The sequence below is a fragment of the Branchiostoma lanceolatum genome, chromosome 11, assembly GCF_035083965.1.
Source record: "Branchiostoma lanceolatum isolate klBraLanc5 chromosome 11, klBraLanc5.hap2, whole genome shotgun sequence".
In the NCBI taxonomy this organism is placed as follows: Eukaryota; Metazoa; Chordata; class Leptocardii; order Amphioxiformes; family Branchiostomatidae; genus Branchiostoma; species Branchiostoma lanceolatum.
The window spans coordinates 8,326,243-8,346,551 of NC_089732.1; the positions used below are offsets into that span (position 1 = coordinate 8,326,243).

At 43.8% G+C, this 20,309-nt stretch overlaps 5 protein-coding genes across 5 annotated transcripts; 2 read left to right on the top strand and 3 right to left on the bottom strand.

Moving 5' to 3' along the window:
* Positions 1–656: 656 nt before the first annotated feature.
* Positions 657–7,649, bottom strand: LOC136444564 (tyrosinase-like). The gene is made up of 4 exons (XM_066442172.1): positions 6,413–7,649; positions 5,738–5,905; positions 5,255–5,414; positions 657–899 (listed from the first exon to the last, which is right to left on the bottom strand). Exons 1-4 carry the CDS (start codon positions 6,967–6,969, stop codon positions 858–860), a joined length of 927 nt encoding a protein of 308 aa, XP_066298269.1. The 5' UTR covers positions 6,970–7,649; the 3' UTR covers positions 657–857.
* LOC136444995 (E3 ubiquitin-protein ligase TRIM56-like) lies at positions 1,939–4,294 on the top strand. Its single transcript, XM_066442825.1, has 4 exons — positions 1,939–3,041; positions 3,162–3,343; positions 3,679–3,802; positions 4,164–4,294. Exons 1-4 carry the CDS (start codon positions 1,949–1,951, stop codon positions 4,292–4,294), a joined length of 1,530 nt encoding a protein of 509 aa, XP_066298922.1. The 5' UTR covers positions 1,939–1,948.
* Positions 7,078–7,548, bottom strand: LOC136445178 (tyrosinase-like). The gene has a single exon (XM_066443046.1). It carries the CDS (start codon positions 7,546–7,548, stop codon positions 7,078–7,080), a length of 471 nt encoding a protein of 156 aa, XP_066299143.1.
* Positions 7,650–8,630: 981 nt separating the features above from the next.
* LOC136444562 (insulin-like growth factor-binding protein complex acid labile subunit) lies at positions 8,631–17,966 on the top strand. Its single transcript, XM_066442169.1, has 11 exons — positions 8,631–9,290; positions 10,264–10,374; positions 11,869–11,969; positions 12,591–12,791; positions 13,125–13,252; positions 13,622–13,758; positions 14,464–14,778; positions 15,106–15,433; positions 15,887–16,047; positions 16,194–16,358; positions 16,741–17,966. The coding sequence occupies exons 1-11, from the start codon at positions 9,150–9,152 to the stop codon at positions 16,918–16,920; spliced, it is 1,968 nt and encodes a 655-aa protein (XP_066298266.1). The 5' UTR covers positions 8,631–9,149; the 3' UTR covers positions 16,921–17,966.
* LOC136444563 (lysosome-associated membrane glycoprotein 3-like) lies at positions 16,699–20,303 on the bottom strand. The gene is made up of 3 exons (XM_066442170.1): positions 19,197–20,303; positions 18,040–18,904; positions 16,699–17,618 (listed from the first exon to the last, which is right to left on the bottom strand). Exons 1-3 carry the CDS (start codon positions 19,838–19,840, stop codon positions 17,481–17,483), a joined length of 1,647 nt encoding a protein of 548 aa, XP_066298267.1. The 5' UTR covers positions 19,841–20,303; the 3' UTR covers positions 16,699–17,480.
* Between the last annotated feature and the right edge of the window lie 6 nt (positions 20,304–20,309).

The following is a 20,309-nucleotide window of genomic DNA, read 5'->3' on the forward strand; positions in this document are numbered from 1 at the left end:
TGACCCTTATATTTCTTATTTTACATGGTAAGGATAATATGAATTGCATTAAATGCTGGATATATGAATTGCGTTGAATGCTGGATATCTATTTGGCTCGCCTTAGAATACTGGATACGTTGTATATGAGTTGTCTTAAATTATTGGATATGTGAATTGTCTTAAATTCTGGATATTTGAATTGTCTTAAATGCTGGATATATGAATTATCTTAAATACTGGATAGATCATAAGAAATGTCTTGAATGCTGGATATAAGAATTGTCTTAAAATGCTGGATATCTAATTGCTTTGAAATACTGGATACGTTGTATATAAATCGCCTTAAAAACTGCATATATGACTTGCGGATAAAAAATTGTTTTAAATGTTTGAAACAATTGTGAATTGACGATTTGTGACATTGCGCTTGTTTAGCCCCTGTCACACTTGTGCGTATATGCAAGTCCGCATGAGTCGCGCATTAACAAGTTTTTGTTTTAGGTTGAGTTTGCAGCCGAAGAAGTCATTTCTTTGGTTCGATAACTAGCTGCACAGCGGTGGGTCAAAGTAGAAAACAACTTCTTCCCTGCAAACTTTACATAAACCAAACAAAATGTTAATGCGCAACTCATGCGCACTTGAATATACGCACAAGTGTGACAGGGCCCTTAGTTCGTTCGTTCAGACGTGGACTGTGCGCTTCAATGGTACCCTCTCTCTCCCCCCAGTACCAGAGCTGCTCTCCCTTTGCTGCGTCCTTTTGTTACAGCAGCAACAAGCAAACAACATAAAGATGGCCATCAGTATCACGAAACCAGCGATTCCAATCACTACATATTTCAACACACCATCCCACGGGTCCGTGCTGCACTCCCCTAGGTAGCTGTCGTCGTCGATAATCTCTCCGTCAGACATCCCTGTATTGGAGAAACAAAAGAGCATTTATGTCATTCAGTATGCGAGAAATGGAGGCATCATTTTCGATTTGTTTGTTGACGGTTTGTTTATCTTGGGTTGTGTGAGTGTGTGTGTGTGCTTGTTTGTGTGTATGTATGTGTGTGTGTGTGTGTGTGTGTGTGTGTGTGTGTGTGTGTGTATGTGTGTGCGTACGTGTGCGTGCAGTGCTTGTTTGTTTGTGTGTGTGTGTGTGTGTGCGTGCTTGTGTGTGTGTGTGTGTGTGTGTGTGTGTGTGTGTGTGTGTGTGTGTGTGTGTGTGTGTGTGTGTGTGTGTGTGTGTGTGTGTGTGTGTGTGTGCAAGTTTGACCAAGCATTGCCGGTTTCGCATTGATTATGTACGTTAGACCCCCATTTGCACAATTGGTATCTGTTGATGTTTCGCTTGCCGTAAATTGCATATGCTACATGTATTGAAGTATAATTATAGAAATGATAAGAATTATAGACATTCCTCATTAATCATGCAAATTCCCTCATTGACCTTGATCTTCATCTTCCCCAAACCCACCAAGTAAAGTAGAATCCAGCTATTTGCATTACTGTTAATAGCATATATATATTTCGGGGATTTGCATAAAATTCCGAAACCCCAAACCATCTCCCATTCACTCCATTATAAATAAAATGGCATAATTGCATTACCCATTTTCGCATACTCTTGCTATTTGCATAAAAGAATGCCAATTGCATCAGAAAAAAAAAACAAATGTATCATCATAATCCTTCCTATGCGTCTTAATGTTATGGCTGGCCAAAATATCTGAAAACACACACAGACAGTCGGACTCACGGAAAACAGTACCTCCACAAGTTTAACGGAGGTAAAAAAGGTATGAAAAAATGTATGAACACATATTCTCCTAGCTTCTCTTGATCGTCGCATTATTTGTATACCCTTACCTATACCAATACGTTTCATAATACTTTTGACCCCCTGTTCAAACTCAAAGGTTCCTCCCGACATGACTTTCGGCATTTGTATTATGACGTAGACGGCAATCGAAACAAGATGGCGGCCTCACTTCTGAAGGATTTATCCAGCGGTTTTCTCCAATGTCAGATTTGCCTGCAACCCTTCCGTAAACCCAAAATACTTCCATGTCTGCACACCTTTTGCAAGGAATGTCTGGCTGAATATACAAAGCCCCGCTCTGCCGATGGCGACCAAATAGAGTGTCCGACCTGCCGAAGCAAGTCACCACTTCCGGGTGGGACCATTGACGGATTCAAGGACGACTTCTTAATCGAACGTTTGAAGGAAACTGTTAATCTTCACAAGACGTTGCATTCAGAAGGCCAAGAAATCGTCTGCAGCAACCCTTATTGCGACTCGAAAGGTATTGCTACTTCACTGTGTCTGAACTGTGACGAACTGTTGTGTGGCGAGTGTGTAGCGGCTCATCGGCGTATCAAAGTGACAAGAGACCATAAAGTCTTAGGATTGGAAGAGTTAAGGGGAAAGGAACAAGTGCGACAGGGAGAGAAACACACCTGTGATGAACATCCGGAAGAGGTAATCAAAATCTTCTGTGAAACTTGCGAGGTACCTATGTGTCTCTACTGCGCACTCCTCAAACACAAAGAGCATTCCTTTACACACCTGAAGGATCACAGTACCTTGGTGAGGGCTGAGGTACAAGGTAAAATCGAACAGGTAAAAGCAAAAGCAGATGAATACCGCGCATTATGCTATCAGCTGCAAAATCAACTTGAGGAAGAAAAGGAGGCAGAAGCAGACATCGACTATCAAATAGTTGACGTAGCCTGCAAGCTGAAGGAAGCTATCATCTCGGAAATAGACAGACAGAAAGAGTCTCTCCGGGAAGAAAACAGGAAAATTTCAGCATTTCGGCAAAAGCTGTTGTCGTCTGAAAAAAATGAAGCCGAAAGCAAGCTTGCCTACATTGGAAGTACCATGGAATTTGCAGAGAAACGTCTATCGTATGGAAGTGATTACGAAATCACTGTCGTTGGATCTGACACAAAGGAACGACTCGAAACTCTCGGTGCGGAGGACGTCCCAAGTATTGGACAAATGCTCCCTCGAGCCTTCAACGAGACCACTGAAATACCATCCTTCAAGTTAGGGTCCGTCCATGGAGGTAGGAAATTCGAGTCATTCGACCTATAGAACAGGAAACTAAACTTGGGGGAGGGGGCATTGTCTGGTATTTTCTGATTCTAGTCTACTACTTCAATTGCACCCATCATTACTTTTGCAGAGATCGAGGCATGCGAACTCAAGCTCCCTTGTGGCCACCCTTGTGGGGACAAACACCTTGTATGCCGCAGCAAGACGTCCTGTCTGGCTCAAATGAGACTGAAATGTGGTCACCAACTGGGCTCGTGTTACGAAGTTGGAGACGTGGACATCAACAAGATGAGCTGTTCCAAAGGTCACCAGGTGAGAGGATGTCAGGGTCTAGCAAAGTAAACTTAGAAGATTTTTCAACAACTGACATCTTGGAAGTGAATTACATGTTTGAACTAATAGAATGTGATTAAGAAAGTATCACCAGACACCTTGCTGCTGCACAGAACATATTTCAAGTACTTTGCCTTTGTTTATTTAGCAAACTACTTTAGATCCCTTACAAACTAGAATAGTTCCGCCTGATGTAGTGCATTGTATACCGTAAATCTATAGATACATACCCCCAACGGATAAAGCAGAAGCATCATAAGCTTGTAATGACAAAACTACTTTAAACCTTTCACCATATACATCACTACTTTCAGATTTTCGTACAGCTCCAATCTGAACAGAGAAGTTCCTTGACGATCACCATCAATGACGTCAGTCTGAGCGACTCTGTGGCTTCCATGAAAAAAAAATGCTGCGGGAATTCGAGAGTTGAAAAAGGTAGTGCCCTTCATACATGTTTATTCTATCTAGATATCTAAAAAATCGTATTCTGAAAATGTCCTACCATACTTTTGTTCCCTATAGGTTTTGTCGGATATGTTGTTCTTGTTTATAAATTTTGAATCATCAGTCAGTTTCTCAGCAACATTTCCTCAAACATAATAGGACTGTGTCCTTCTTTTTCAATTCCAACCGTTTAAATTCTGTTTGACTGACTTGATGTTAAAATTGAAGTGAAGATGTAACAACAGTATTACAGATATTTAAAAAGTTTTAAGAATAATGATTTTAATCAACTCATTATTCTCAGAGCTCTGACAATCTTTGCAATACTGTATAAACTGTCATCCACTTTCAGGTGATGCCACATTGTCGTTGACTTTGGTGTTTGCTGGCAAGACTCTCCGCGATGACCTGACGCTGGAGGACTGCGGAATCGGCTTCCAGAGCACACTTTTCTTGCACAGATCCAAATCAACCAATACTTGAGATAATTATAAGATAATCAAAATGTAACGTGGGGAGGGGGTCAAAGTTGGAATTCAAGATGAACATATTCTGATTTCTTTGGTTACCAGCCGTCTGAGACAGGTTGTATTAATGGTTGAATGGCTAGGCTAGGAGACACTGGATCTAGATGTTACTAGTATATTTGAATAAACAATTCAGTTTTCAGCTTTGTTTGCTTGCTTGTTTGTTTGTTCATTCATTTTGCAGGGGGATACGTATGATCATACCGTCTAAAACCGTTTTTCAAAGTGCCCTGGGTTTTACATCAACTCAAAATTACAACAAAAGTAACAAAAAAACACAAACTACAAAATGATACAAAACCAAAATAACATACACTGTACATAAAATCATACTACCAAATAAATGAAACAATGGTGAAACCTTAACATAATACAGAACATGGACGATCACTACGATTAATGAGTATTCAGAATTATAGATAATTCCTCAGTAAAATGCTAAAGAGTTTCTGTAAATATAGCCATTACGGATGTTAGTTCAAGCCATCTCCCTCCCATAAGGGGTCATTCATCGGGGATGGCTGACCAGCTGTCCACATTACTTTCAGGAAGGGGTGTCTTTCTGTATAATGCTGCAATACCGAAAAATACTGCTAGGGGGCCGAAAACCGATTCCTTGGGGACCTCAGTAACTACCCACATAGTCCAAAATTCATACAAATCCATCAAAAGGATCTTTAGTTATAGATGCGAGCACACAAACACAACTAAAACAGCCCCTACCCACTAACTACCCCCGTTGGATGTGAACCCACACGAGACCATGAACGACAATTTCTTCAGCTCGAGATGGTCAAAGTTACGGTCACGCTGCTGCACGGGAGACTGTACCGTTTTTCAAACTACAATTTGGGCTGGTTGGTTTGTAAAACCACAGGTTAATATGACTGATTATAAGTCTAAGAGAAATGCTTACCGTCCATGTCGACATCCTCATAATCGTATCCGAGCTCTGTTGACGGTTTGAAGAGGTCGTCGTGGCTGTACGGCGGGAAGAACGGCACGATGTACTCACGGCATGGCGGTTGTGTCCCGGTGAGGCACCTGTCTCTGGCAGAGCCTCGTCACTTGGGGTCCTACATATGTGTGAAAATACGGACAGTATTTTAAATTGAAAGCAGTGCAAACAAGAGTTCATACATCCATGAAATATTCAAGTATGCAAATGACCTACACATTTAGATGATCTATGCATAGTTGCGTACACCTTTAACTAATCACACATGTCACAAGTATGGAATTACCGTTATGTAGATTAATCATGGCACTTTTGCAAATTAGGCCGATATTTGCATATTTGGAATCTGTTTATGTTCCACTGCCATAAATTACGTGTTACATGTATCAAAGTCTAACGTGAAAAGACAATATGCAATTTCTTAAAGATGTGGGTACTGACTTATGTCGGCGAATCCATTTCTCGAAGATGCGATCGACGAAGCAGTGGTGGATGGAGAAGATGGGGTCGTTGACCGATGAGGGGACGGCGGACATGGTGCCGTCCAGGTACAGGTGGACGTGGTTGTGGAGGGTGTGGGCCCCTGGGATCAGCGTGCCGTTTACGTACCTGTTCATGGGATAGAAACTCTGCCTGTTAAGCCCCCCCTCTCACTGGACCCACGCGGCACGCTAGCGGCGTCGCTCCGTCCTAAACTGGATTTGTGTTACCCTTGACTTTATAATGGGAATATCATTCAAAACGTACAAGTATGACCAAAAAGACAACAAAACACACAAAGCTTAAAAAGATTCGTTTTTTGTCCATGAAATTCGTTGAGTGCTTTTGTGAATTCGATCGGACGCAGCGACGTCGCCAGCGTACGGCGGGTCCAGTAAGAGGGGGTCTTAACGCCACACTAGACTTAAAGACATAGAAATGTATGTAAACGCCGTATTTGGCAACATGTCAGAAATTTCTCTCTTTCACATTCCACTATCGTGAAAGTAAAACACGGAAATAGCAACGAAGTATCCAGCATTAAATTTCGACATGGTGGTCGTGATTAGAATCGTAGTCTCGGTGTAGAAAAGACTCAGGGACTGTTTTTTAAAAAGTAGCCATAATTCTGATTACCTATCTCCTCGATACTTCCCGGTGGTTGTGTCCGCAAAGCCTTCGAGTAAATCACGGAAGGTGCAGTTGGCCATTTTGTTATAGGGCCGCTTGTCAAACGTGGGGAAGCGAAGGGCAAAGTCCACCTCGATTGGTATTGGCAGACGATACATTGATTCTCCAAACTTCTTTCTGTCCTGATGACCGGGGTTCCTCACTACATTGCCATCTCGCTTGGTCACATCGCATGGCTTGGTGTGGTTCGTTGAAGTAGCGTTGTAGAAGGGGTCCGACTGTACGCAAATGGTCTCCCATGTCGCGAATACCGACCGTGGATCTAAGCTGCCATCTTCGTAGTTCGCGCCGACGAAGTCATTGGTACAGATCGTACAATTCTCTGCTTCAGTCCAGTCCCAGTAAGGGATGGTGAAGTCAGGGTCACTGTTAACCTCTTGTAGGGCTCGCTCAAGTTCGAGTAAAAACGCGCGGTGCCATGTTGGAAAGCCAGAACCTTCGTGAGCAAAGTCTATCTGGCAATCTTCCTCTGTCTTACAATAGCCGTGCTTATTAGGAGGCATGGTAGCGCGGCTAGCATAGTAATGCGTTGCTATGAAATAGTTGTACACAGATATGTCGGCGAAATCTTAACTCTCCTTTATGTCTTCGTAAAATTCTAGAGCCATGACTTAGTCACTTGGAGCAGTCTTAGCCGCGTTAAAGTATTGTTTCACTTTCTCTACTTCTTCTGGGCTGAGATGGCGGATATTTCTTCGCATGGATACTTTTTCTGTTGAGCAGTTCGACCCGCGACGTCCCCAGGTGCACTTCGTACAGTCGTAGCCACTGAAACTGCCTTCACACGCGCAGGCCCTGGTGAAGAACACTGTCGGCCAGTGGCGACGGTCGTCCACCTTGTACGCTTCTTTCCAGGCAGGGTCGTTGACGGTGGCGTCGGGGATTTCGGCACACCTTCCCCGCCCGGGCCCTCCACACGGCTCGGTGAATCCCGACGGAATCGGGCAGCATTCTTTCTCACGGATGTTTTCTGCGCTTGTACAAACTCGGGGAAACTGTGAGTCGCTGACTCTGAATTGTCCTGCTAAAACAATCAGCAGAACGATTGCCTGTATGATAAAGAATCTTCCACACCCATTCATTTTCTTCCCCGTCTTTAAACTGCTCCTCACTAAACTTGAAACTTATAAAGAGTGATATAAGTTTAGAGAACGACTTCTACTTTCACTTCTGATAGTTTCACAAGGAGGGGTTGTTACTAGTCATAAATAATCATATGCATAACAAAGAAGTTGAGAATGATTTTTATTTTCGCTATTGATAGTTTCACAGGGCGAGTTGCAACTTGTTATCTAGACATATCTATAGTTCATTCACCTTGGACATACGTCAGTGGACTTTTCAAGTACTATCAGTCAGTCTAGTATGGGCTAAGACATGTTACTATGCACAAAAATAGTACCAAGTTGAAAAACAGTTTGTAATGTTCAAAATAGAGTTCAATGTTCAAACAGGTTTAAGAATAGTTTAAATGTTCGATCTGTCGGCTGAGTTCCCCCGGAGTCTTCGTTCGTTTTCCCGGTGTACCCAGTCTGTGTACCGCCTCGGTGCCTTCCTTCACTACAAAACTGGGAAGACGCTTATGACTACTATAAATCGATAGATTAAAGAAGAGGGCTTTTAGCACACTGAAGTAGCCGTTTGGCACCTAATTCCCTATTGGTTACAGAGTTCTGCAGCAGGGAGTGTGAAGTCCGGGGATTTTTCTTCGTCAAAGTTTTGATTTTTCAAGCTTACCACTGATACTTCTGGGTCGTGATCATGAAAGGTTCAAGGGCTATATCATTTGACATTTTGGGGATGGTCCGGTCAGAAAATCTGGTTGGGGTCGTGTGGCGTAACGGCAGGGTTTTCGTTCGACTCGGAACCAAGAGGTCCCGAGTTCGAATCCCCCTGACGCCACCGATGTTGTGCCCTTGGGAAAGGCACTTTACACGACTTTCCTCACTTCGCCCAGGTGTATAAAGATAAAAAAAGGGGTATATTGTTCTCTGTACGTGGCACTGTTAATATAAGTTATGAAAACTTGAGTGCAGTGCCACGTCGTCCTTGTCTGTCAAAACCGAAGTAAAAAAAAACAACCTCTGGTTGATGTTTGTTTCTTTGGGGACTTTTTTTATCCAACGACCTTTCTGTTTGTTTGTTTGTTTGTTTGTTTGTTTGTTTGTTTGTATTGCATACCCGGCAAACCACCTCATGGCGCAACACACTAAACAGTACAAACTGCATGATATTATCCGGACAAATTTATTTGATCCACTCAAACCGGGAAGCAAGAACCCTACTCTTATCGGTAAGTGTGGTGGGTTCCTTAACGTGCTTGAAGTGTGACTCTCCTCGACCACATGAAGACTTGATATTGGTAAGACGAATACAGGAAGTGGAAGAGCCAACGTACAACACAGAAAAGGGCAAAAGAAAACATGGCGTCAGAACACATTTCCCCATGGGACCTCAAGATTCGGTGATTCAGTGTGGGGATCACATGATTAATTCTTTCTCATTCCCATACTACATAAACACTACACCCCCTAACCAAAGCTAGTGATGTAACGAGATGCTTTTCACACGTACCCACTCTGTCCTACATACCAGTGATCATACGACGCTTGTATACTATTGTTAACGTGTTCGGTTATAACATTATTTGTTCCATCTTTGTAAAGGATTTCCTTGCGGGTGGATGTTAACCATGGTGTCGTTAAGTGTGGTACCTCTCTTTGGCGTAGTAGCGCTTTTGGTTACAGGATACGGGACAGGTGTATCGGGGGAGTGTCCTTCTGAATGTACCTGTAACAGCGGTGTCGTGTCCTGCAAAAACAAGGTAGGTCGACTCTGCGTTAGAACCTTCCAGTGCAATTTGTCGTAGGTCGTCGCACGATTTTAATGCCGTACGATTTTTCACGCAGGGTGTGACAGGACCGGCCACCGACAAGGATCTAATCATAAGGGCAACTTTTTTCACATAACCATAACAAGACAGCTGAATTTTGCACTACCTGAAATGCACGACCATATCCCAAGAATGCCATTGCTTTCTGATCGTACGACTATCATACTATGAATGTGAATGCACACTGTACTGAAGAACGTGTATGGTCTCCTATTCAATTGCGATCGCGTTAAATTAGTTTTTTGGGGAGGGGGGGCTGCGAAGTCAAGAAGTACATGACGTCAGAGCAGAATTAGGCGTGACAGAATACTGTGTGATGTATCATTGTGATTGACAACTGTTCACACCAAATGTAAACAGCTTAACTAATCATCAGGGACATAAGGATGTAAAGAGAGATCATGTTGCCAAGAGTAAGGGTTATACCATTGCAAGGGGGGCTGTCAGGAGTTTCTGTTATCAAAGAGTTGTAAAAAACTCTGAGGAAGTAGTGATTGTCTGTAGAACGACAAATTGTGACACAAGAAGGAAGTGTAGCGGGGTAGAACTTTTTATTCAATGGAGGTTCATGGTTCCAAGTGCGCATGCGCAGCGAAACACATTATGGGTAACATGTCAAAGGAGAAGGCTACTGAGACACAAACACGTCTGGATATGTATTAAGCATGGTCTAAACAATAAGTTGTTTGGACTAGAAATGGTAAAGAGGTTCAACTTTGACACATTACCCACAATACATTTCGCTGCGCATGCGCAGTTGGAACCATGAACATCCTTACCACCAGTATCTCTAGCCAGGCGAGAAGACGGGGTGATCGAAATGGAGAGAATTTTGTATGCAAATTTGCACAACAGTGTAGAACATCATTCTGTGTTTGACGTTTTGTCTGTATCTCTGTACCAGCGACTAGCGACAGTCCCAACCGTACCGTCCGACACGACCGCGCTCTTCCTGGATGAAAACAGAATCGCCAACCTGGATAGACTGATTTCTCAGACGCTTCCCAATTTGAAGGTACGAACCGTGAAAAGCAGTCCCATCTGATTGCTTTGTTATTTCTGTATCATTGATTAATGTTTTATGAAGACGTAATCTTGGGCTTTAACTTTTTTAGAGCTGTTAATTTTAAAGACAAGTTTTGTGAAAGGCACCATTGCGTACAGCGCACTTTCTCATATCATTCGGGATGAAGTTGTTCTTCTTGACATGCATGCGTCGCCTCTTGTAACGTCGCGTGGCGTAATGGTAGGCCGAGGGGTTTAGCCCAGAATTCAGAGGTCCTTGGTTCGAATCCCCTGACACGCCCGACGTTGTGCCCTTGGGAAAGGCACTTAACATGAATTTGCTAGCTAACGTAACATGACCTATTTACGGGCAGGAGTAGTAAACGTCCCGATTGGGTCATGTGCACATGTCGCGGTGTATTATGCCAAAGCCTGTTCTCATGAGAGACCTCATAGGTATGATCCTCAGCCATCTCTCTCTTTTATACAAAACATTTAAAAGGGTTTACGTCCAGCGACATAACAGAATAAATTCCTGAACCAGTAACAACAAGTTGCACGGAAGCGTCATGCATGACGCATTTCGTATGTAATTCAACACCGCGTATTCCATCATGTTTTTCTAACTTACACGATAGCTAGTATCTTTTAAACGTAGCTGACGTTAAACCTTTCTTTGATATGCAGACTATCCATGGCGATTCGAGGTTTGAAACTCTTGCCAGTTTTAGGAAGGTTTGATACAACCTAGCGACTCCCGCTCAGATGATACATTTTTGTACGGCATAACATCATGGCCATGCGTTTATCACGTGAACGCCACGTGCTGCTGATTTCGGGGAAATTCACAATACAAAAATCGTTTTGTTCCATCGCGTCGGGCGAGCGGAAGGACAAACATAGTGACTTTACTGTCATTTGTAGACTACTTTCGACAGTTACTGTGCATTATTTTCCCGGTCTATGTTCTTCAAGCATAGCGCTAGAAGGGAAAATACGGAGGTAAACGATAAAGGGTAAGCCTAGCACAATTCTACACCATATACCCCAGTATAAATACATGCTCGCACGGCGTTAAACAGGCGGAGAAAAACTAACAGACCATGCATTTTCTTGTTAGAAGAGCTGATATTTCTACCCATGGGTTAAACATTTGGCTCTGTCCACGCGGTTTTAGAATAAATAACTTTTTGAATAAATCGGACGTAAACTGGTCATGTTACGTTACACTTAGGTGCACCTAGCTTCGGTTAGGGAGGTCAAATGGAGGTCCCATGTCCATAGCCACACCTCGAGCACGTAAAAGAACCCACCACATTTATCGAAAAGCGTAGGTATCCTTCCCGGTGTGAGTGCACGTGGATCAAACCTGTCCGGCAAATCTGTTCGGATATCCAGCTTGTACTCTTCAGTACAAACCTGATGTGTTTCGCCATGAGGTGGTTTACTGGGTACGTAATACAAATATACAAGTAGAATATATCGTGTCATGATTGTTTTTCAGGTGATCAAGTTGAATGGTAATCGTCTGACGAGTCTGACTGGTACCGAGTTTTCCAATTTCGGAGCCTTGGAGCAAGTAGATCTCACGGATAACCAGATAAGGTTGGTTCGTGCTATCTTTCTACATAATGTGGAAGGTGTTAAGTTAGTTGATCCAATTTGCATTAATTGTGTGACTATGTGTCACCTATCGACGTCCATGTATTGATAATTTAAATTTTATTAAATCAATCTTTTCCTCAATCTCAATAATAAACAACCGGGCATTCATAATGTAAAACACGTTTTACATGTGGTCTGTCTAGAACATACTAAAACCAGCTATGAATCTGTAACATACCTTTGAAACTAAGGGACTGTACGATATTTAGCGGGGGAGCACTCAATTTTGCCCCGTTTTCCCCGCGAAAATGATACTAAGGACATTCAAATACATGATTGTAGTGACTTTCATGCCATCTTGAACATTTTTGTAGCGCTGGAGGGAGGGCCATGGAATTTTTTCACCGGACCCCTAGCCTACCACCCCACCCCCTGCTAAATATCGTACAGTCCCTAACAAACCTCAAGGGCCAAATAATGATAATGATAGGATACAAACACCGCTGACATAGGTTAGGGTGATGCTGTTGATAAGGATGACGTTGGCCACGAAAATGATGACATTGGCCACGAAAATGATGACGTTGACCACAAAAATGATGACTATCTTGATTCTTTCAGCTCCCTCCCTACCAGTGGAATACAAGGACCCAGCACACTCAAATACCTGTATCTAGGAAATAACAAACTCCCTGACATCGGTGGCGCAGTTTTTGTCGGCCTGCCCAATCTAGAGATTCTAGTCCTGGATGACAATCAGATCACAGATGTCGCAAACAACGCTTTTTCCGGTCTTCCGAAGCTGAGAGTACTTCTGTTCAGGTCAGTGTACAGACATTGGGCAACTTGAGCAGATTGTATTTGTGCGTCTATGGAGTTCTCTTGTGGCTTGAAATAAACGCTGTATAGAGAATAGAGATACAGAAAACGAAGAATAAAGGAGAAATTAAGAAGAAAGAAAAACGTTCAAGAAGCATTGCCATCATAATCAAATTTGCAGCTCGATGTCCCCAACTTTTATGCGGACAGCGAAAAATTCTTTAAAATCTGTTAAAACTACTTTCTAAAGCGAGTCCACTGCAGTTTATAGAAATCATCCAATTAAAAGACCAGAACATTATCATTAACAAGGGTTTGTTTTATTTTGTATGTCAGGAACAACAAGTTACCAACTCTCCACGCAGCCATGTTCTTCACTCTGACGTCACTCCAGAGGCTGTTGCTGAGCGGTAACGCCATCACGTCTATCGAAGCAGAAGCCTTTAAGAGACTCTCAGATTTAGGTAAGACACGCTGATAGTGTACGATATATAGTTTGATTACCTCCGAGGCTCCGTGAAAAGGTGATGTTTTCGGTGACGGTCTGTTTGTTTGTCTTGGTGTGTGTCCAAGTTTGTTCCCGGGCTGAGTTGTAACCGGTGACTGGCAGGATGCGAAGGTTGAGCTGACCTGCGTCCATATTTCTTTGGCAGGCTGGCAGGAAGTGATCGACCGATCACGGTACCGTTGCCACATGGCCAAAAGTCAGAAACTCGAGGAGGGCATGTGCCTTAGAGTAATATAATGTGTGAGGTGTGTACGTTTCAAAGCTTTGCTTTATTGTTGACCCCAAATGTTTACTTCTTTGTCAATTTATCTTCTTTTATTCTTAGACTACCTGTCGCTGGCTGGAAACAAGCTGTCGTCTGTGGGAGCTGACATGTTCTCGGGACTGCAAAACATCAGGGAAATCGACCTGAAGAGGAACAACATACTCACCATCGAGGACAACGCCCTCAGCGGACTAGCGGTATGTTATCGGTTAACTCCATTAATATTAATCCTCTAGTGCAGCGTCCCCCAGGTATGCACAGTTTAGATAAACAGGAGTGTATTATACTAGGGGACGTTGGGTTGGAGATCTGTTTGGACGTATCTTTTCAGGTTGGCGGAATGATGTACCCTGGTGGATTAATGTTAATGGTAATCTGTTTGACATGTAATCAGAACGTATTGTGTGAAGGTTGGTTGGTTAAAGACGTAGGAAAATATGTGATTAATAATATATAATAATATTCAAAACAGTCGAGTTCTCTTTATCTCTATAATTTACCTTTAAGACGTTTAGAGAGCATCGGATAGAATTGCCCTCCTAATTTCAGTCGCCATCTTGTCTCAGGTTAGCGTGACAGATGATACTGTAAATGCAGAAATGTTCACGGTGGTTTTATGTCCGCGGTTTTCGTGGTAAGCTCTTCGCCGCGAACTTAAAACCACCCCGAAAGTTTTTTGCCCTCCTACCCCCTTAATTTGCTACTCTTGTCTCAAACGCGAACTTAAAACCACCGCGAACACTCAAATTAAAACCACACGAACTTACATGTAAATGCATTTAAGTGCATTCTGTCCGCATCGCGTGACCTATTGTCTTCACATATTATTCTTGTACAGGAATTCCCTTTTAAGGATCTAATGAATTTCTTTTTATCTCGTTGCATTTGCCATCTTTCAATAGAGGTTGACACGCCTGCATCTTGAGGCTAACTACCTGTCGGTGGTGTTTACCCCGTCTCTGCGCCACGTCCGGAACACCCTGACTCACCTCTACCTCGGTAACAACGAGATCGTCTCGCTACCAGCGGACCTATTTGTTGGTTTCCGAAGCCTCGTCCATCTGAGCCTCGAAGGCAACAAAATCAGCGTTCTCCCCGACGTCCTGCTCAACGATGTCAACAGACTGGAATACCTGTCGTTTTACGGCAACCCCATAACAAAGATCCCGGTCGGACTTTTCCGAGAAACTCCTAGCTTGAAGACGCTTCAACTTGGGGTACGTGTATTAGTTTTATTTGCATCGATTTCACGTGACGTCACAAGTGGTAAAAACTAGTAGCTGCCATGTTGGTGGGGAGATGAATCCAAGATGGCGATTCAGAACGCACACTATTTATTCGTCGTAAGAAATTATTCATAACCTGGTACTGTATGGATAGATAGAGGAGAAAAATAAGTACATTTGAATGTTGAGTTTGGGAGAAATCGAGGGTTTAGAACATTTGTCCAGGTCTCCAACCCACCAATATGGCGGACGCTAAATTACGTCTGCAGTGGGTACGTCACAGTCACGTGACTTCAACTGCCTTATTTCCGTCCACAGAACACAAGGCTCGCCGAAATCCGTTCGTGGACGCTGGAGGGTCTGGAGAATCTGATGACTCTTCGCCTGAACTCCTGCAACCTCACGTCCGTAGAGTTCGACGCCTTCTACGGAAGCAAAAAACTAACGCAGCTTTACCTCAACAACAATGCCATCGACTACATCTTCGCCGGCACATTCTTCCCCCTCGATCGGCTGGAATTCCTCAACCTAGCTGACAACAAGATCAAGGGAATCGAAACCGGGGCGTTCGGCTCGCATCAAAGGCTTACCAGGCTCTTCCTTCAGCACAACTCCCTCCCCATCCTGCCCACGGGGAATCTCCTCGGTAAGTGAGATCTCAGAGTTATGCTTTGGTCCCAATTGCGTCGGTGCCCGTCGGGGGTGTAGTCCCGGTCGCGTCGCGAAGCCCAAAATCTGTCCCGGTGGACTGGGGGGAGGGGGTTACCTCCCAGTGCTCACACGATGAGGTCCCACGTTGCTTTTAATTCCTAGTTAAAATGATTCCGGTCCCGGCCAAGCCACAGGGGCCACGTAGGGGTTAAGCCCAAAAGTGCCTTACCTTTTTCAAATTGGGACCTAAACATATTAAACTGAGAGAGAGAGGGGGGGGGGGGGGAGAGAGAGAAAGAGAGAAGGGGAGAGGGGAGGAGAGGAGGAGAAAGGCAGACAGAACTACGGAAAAGTTACTTAGACACTGCATAGAATGGAGACAGCAAGGAATCAATACATGATATATAGACAATACAACTTTTTGATTACACCTTCCACACTTTAACAGGCATCGGGAATCTTCAGGAGTTTGACGCAGACCACAACCTCATCACGGAAGTCCCGCCCAACGCCTTCACCTTCCAGCGCAAACTGGTCAAGCTGCGACTGAACAACAACAAGATTTCGAACATCTCGGAGAACGCATTTCAAGGGCAACATCTGCTAAAGGTAAGAGGTTGGTTTAGATTTGGAACTACTGGATAGTGTCTTCCCTTGGAACTACAACTCTTCGTATTTTTTCGTAAACATTGTATTGTATTTTTCGTTGTTGTTGATAGGTGGCTACTGATAAATTTCTCTTTCATCACCAAAAGGAACTGGAGCTTCAAGGAAACCAGTTGTCCTTCGTTTCTCCTCGCGTTTTCGGCCCTTTATGGACCCTGGAGAAGGTGACCTTGGCCTTTAACCCCTGGACCTGTGATTGCAACATCCGGGACTTAAGCGTCTACGTCATGCTTCACCAACCTTTTATCGGGACGGTGAGTACTGTTAAATGTCTGTTTTTGTTCTTTGCTGGAAAAATGCAGCTCTCTGATAGCGAAATGCGAGGGATCATTTCATCGTTTGCCCTTATCATTAATTGTATTACTTTCTCATTTTCACACAGAGAGAATGCGTGCGCCCCCCCCCACACACACACAGACGCACGCGCAGACACACACACACACACACACACACACACACACACACACACACACACACACACACACACACATACATAGAGACGCACGCTCAGACACACGCACACAAGCCCACATACATACAGACGTACACACAGAAACAAGCACAAACAAAGAAACACACATACAGACGAACACAAACCTTGTAAAACTCGGTGTGTATTTTGTATATCTATGGCAGGTGATCTGTAACGCCCCAGCAGCCCTACAGGGGGCGCCCCTGTATTCGCTGGACAGGGACCAGCTGACCTGTGGGCCGACGTCAGCAGCTGGCGGGCTCGCTAGCATGTCACTTTTGGCTTACGTCACCTACATTACCCTGTCAATCACTGCTGGGATGATGTACTGGTGGGAGATCTAGACATGTTTTCGTAAGGCCACGCTGATTTGATTATATAGATGACATCCTCTGAGCAATGCAAACAAGTAGGGCCTCCGAGCCAAAAAATAATTGCCATCATCATGAAATCTAAGCAGTTAGGAAGTTTCTACAAAGGACTGAACTTACAGAACAAAACAATGAATTTCTTTATTTCAGTTTTTCAGTTCATTTTTGGGAAACTTTGCTCAGGGCTCGAAATACATTTTGTGTCAAATGTAAGTTTATAAAACCAGTACATTTTGAAATAGGAAAAGGGGCAGTGTATTACATAAGTATCCGTTTTACGATATTCAATCGCAATTTACGGTATATATTTGCTAATTTTTCAGCTTCGTTGTACGATTCACCGTTTGGTCGTTGGGAAACAAACGAAAATTGATGCGCGTTCTGATATGTAATCCATATAATCAAGTCAGCCTGGCCTGAACAATTGAAGAGAGAATATGACGACGGATATACAAGTAAAGAGTATGATCATATGAAGAGCTGTATAACGTAATCTTATAACTGATTAAACATAGGACCTTACATAGCGACCATCAGTTTATAGCAGTATATCCACTCCTGGTGGTCCTGCGTGTTCTGGTGCAGACGAAATACGTCACGATAGCGATGATGATGACGCCGGCCAGCGAACCACCGGTGACGATAGCCACCAACTCATTACTGCTCTGGTCCTGTGAAATTGAATAGTGTGTAATAAGCATGATATTGAAATCATAAGGTTCTAAAAGAAAACATTAACCATATCAAGAAGGTAGAAATAGAATAACAGGGAGGTTAAGGAATATAATTGCAACTCTAATAATTCCATAATTGTCTTAAAGTGATGTTACAGCGGAAAATGAGAAAGATTCTATCGTTATGTACCAGTTAACTAGTATAAGTAAGATAGATATTATGCGAGTCTATTACTTCATAGTGATACCAGTCATGATAAGACTAAGAGCCTAATTATTTCAGCATCTGATTGTTTAACAATAGAAAATATATCAGATATCAATAAAACTTGAGACAGTCCAACATTTTGTATATTTCTTATTCATTTTCAATATTCTGTCTCACAAAACCTCTCCATTAACTTGACGTCATCCGTACCTTCCCACAATCCTCTGCGGCAGAAAACTGTCCTTTGCTGACCCCGAAGGCTTGCACGTGAACTTGGCGTGTGTGGAGCGTGACGTTTGCTGTTAAGACGAAGTCCTTGTCTTCAGAACACCTGTATGATTTGCCAGAGCTAGCCCTGAAGATGTCCAGCGTTTTGTTAGACGCGCTTCTCTTGGCGTTAGGTGTCTCTGTTTGTGGAAAGATTCCGGGTACTTCTACGTAATGAAGGCTAACAGAGGACAGGTGAAATGCCTCTTCTCTATCAGCCATTTTGAATGAAAGCGTGAGTTCAAAAGTTCCACCGTAAAAAGACAACGAAATGTTAGATAACGTTTTGCCACAGAACCCTGAAGTAACTGCGTCAGTTGGGACGTTGAAGGCACCTATGCCATGTCTGTGACCGTGTTTTGCGTAAGTAATGTCGAATTGTAAAGCCATGTAGGCAAGCAAGCAAACGTCGCCAGTGGCGTTTTTCACAACGTAGCGGCCTTGCGGTGGCTCGGGGGGAACGGTAGGCGGCGCTGCTGAGGTACATGGGACGGTGGTGGAAGCTGGCGTCGTGTGGTTGTCAGGGGCAACGCTGGATGCTGGTTGGATGGTGTAGCTGCTATTCGTAGGTTCAAGTGTGGAAGCAGGGCCTACCGTTACGTTAGAGGGTACTGTAGGTAGCGTGCTGGCGTTGGAGAGAGGGATCATGGAGGTTGGGAGGACAGTTGTAGCGTTGGTGATGGGGACGATGATAGAGGCGTTGGATAGAGGGATTTCCGACGTGACGGCCGGTGTTGTGGTTATCGGGGGTGGGGTGGACTTGTGATGGTCTTGTGGACATCGTACCTCTTTGGCGAACTTATCATGGCTGTTGAAGGAAGGGAAAAAAGACAGTTATTTACTGATGACGTCACACAAGATACAACACCATAAAGGATGGTAACGCATAGGATCCTTTTTACCGTTTACCATCCCTTACAAACGTTGGTTATTGACAAAAATGAACCTGAATTAGCTACGCTTCTTAAAACACAAACGAAGCATATATAGTTCTTTCACTGAAAAGTAATACTCTTGAAAATGACCATGTTAACACTTATCATCAAGACATACAACGTGAAGTTAAGGTAGCTCTATCAAGACAATAGTCAAAAACATACCTGACGTCGAATGGTTGCACCTGTATGTAGTCAAAGATGAGGTCCGCAGTGGGATGGATGCCTGGAGCTTCCTCAAAATACGGGAATGTCAAGTTGAATATGGTTAAACCGCTTTCACACAGGAAAGACCTCCTCTTAAAGATCCCAGACCTTGTCTCCATCTCGCGCAGGTTATTAAGGAAGGGACTGAAGAAGTGGTTTGGAAACTTGGCGTCTGGGAAGAGAGACGGAACCTGGTGATAATACATCACCGCCTCCGCCAACCAGAAGTGTTTCATGACGGGCGTTTTGGAGTCCCGCGCGAACCTCAAGTAGAGACCGAAGTCCCAGTCCCACGGGACGTGTAGGAGGAGGACGGCTTGGTCCTCCCCGTCCAGACGGTTGGGGCAGGTGGATTCGTACGCCACGGAACAGTTCCCGGGAAGGGCGTACTCCGCTGTGGCCGTGGTGTTGTCGGTCTTGACGTAACGGATCTTAAACGTGGCGGCGAGGTCGGCAAGGAAACACGGTTCGCCCCGTTTGTTCTTCACGGTGTAGTGCCCGACGTCAGGCGCAGTTCCCGTCCGCTCCCCCGCGTTAACAGACACAGAACACCACAAATAAAGGAGAAGAAGACCAACAGCAACTATGGAGGGATGAGCCATGGTTACACACACATGCAGTTACGTTTAAGAACAAGTTATGGTATCGGGTAGAGCTAGTTTTATAAAACAAGAAGTTTAATCATTAATCCTTCACTGGAGTTAGACTTCGAACGACCTGCATGTTCCAATGGTGAACAACCCAGGTTCTGGATATAAGGGCCAAGGGTTCGAATCCCATTTCTACGATACGTATGTATGTTTCAAAGTCGGTGATAACATATGTAATATTTAGAGTAATAACCATTGACAGGTTGAAGAATTCATTTTTAGCCCGGTCTTTGCCAATGTCATTCTCCCATGTCCAAAAATGTGTCGGTCTTGACAAATATCGGCACGCGTCCGTTTTGAACTTTGATACACCTGTTTCCCTTCAAGACTCTCGTGTCCAGGGCACCGTGCAGATTACCCCGAGGACGAGAGCTGGGTAAATGATCAATTTCTAGGCGAAACCGATCAATTTCATCAACAT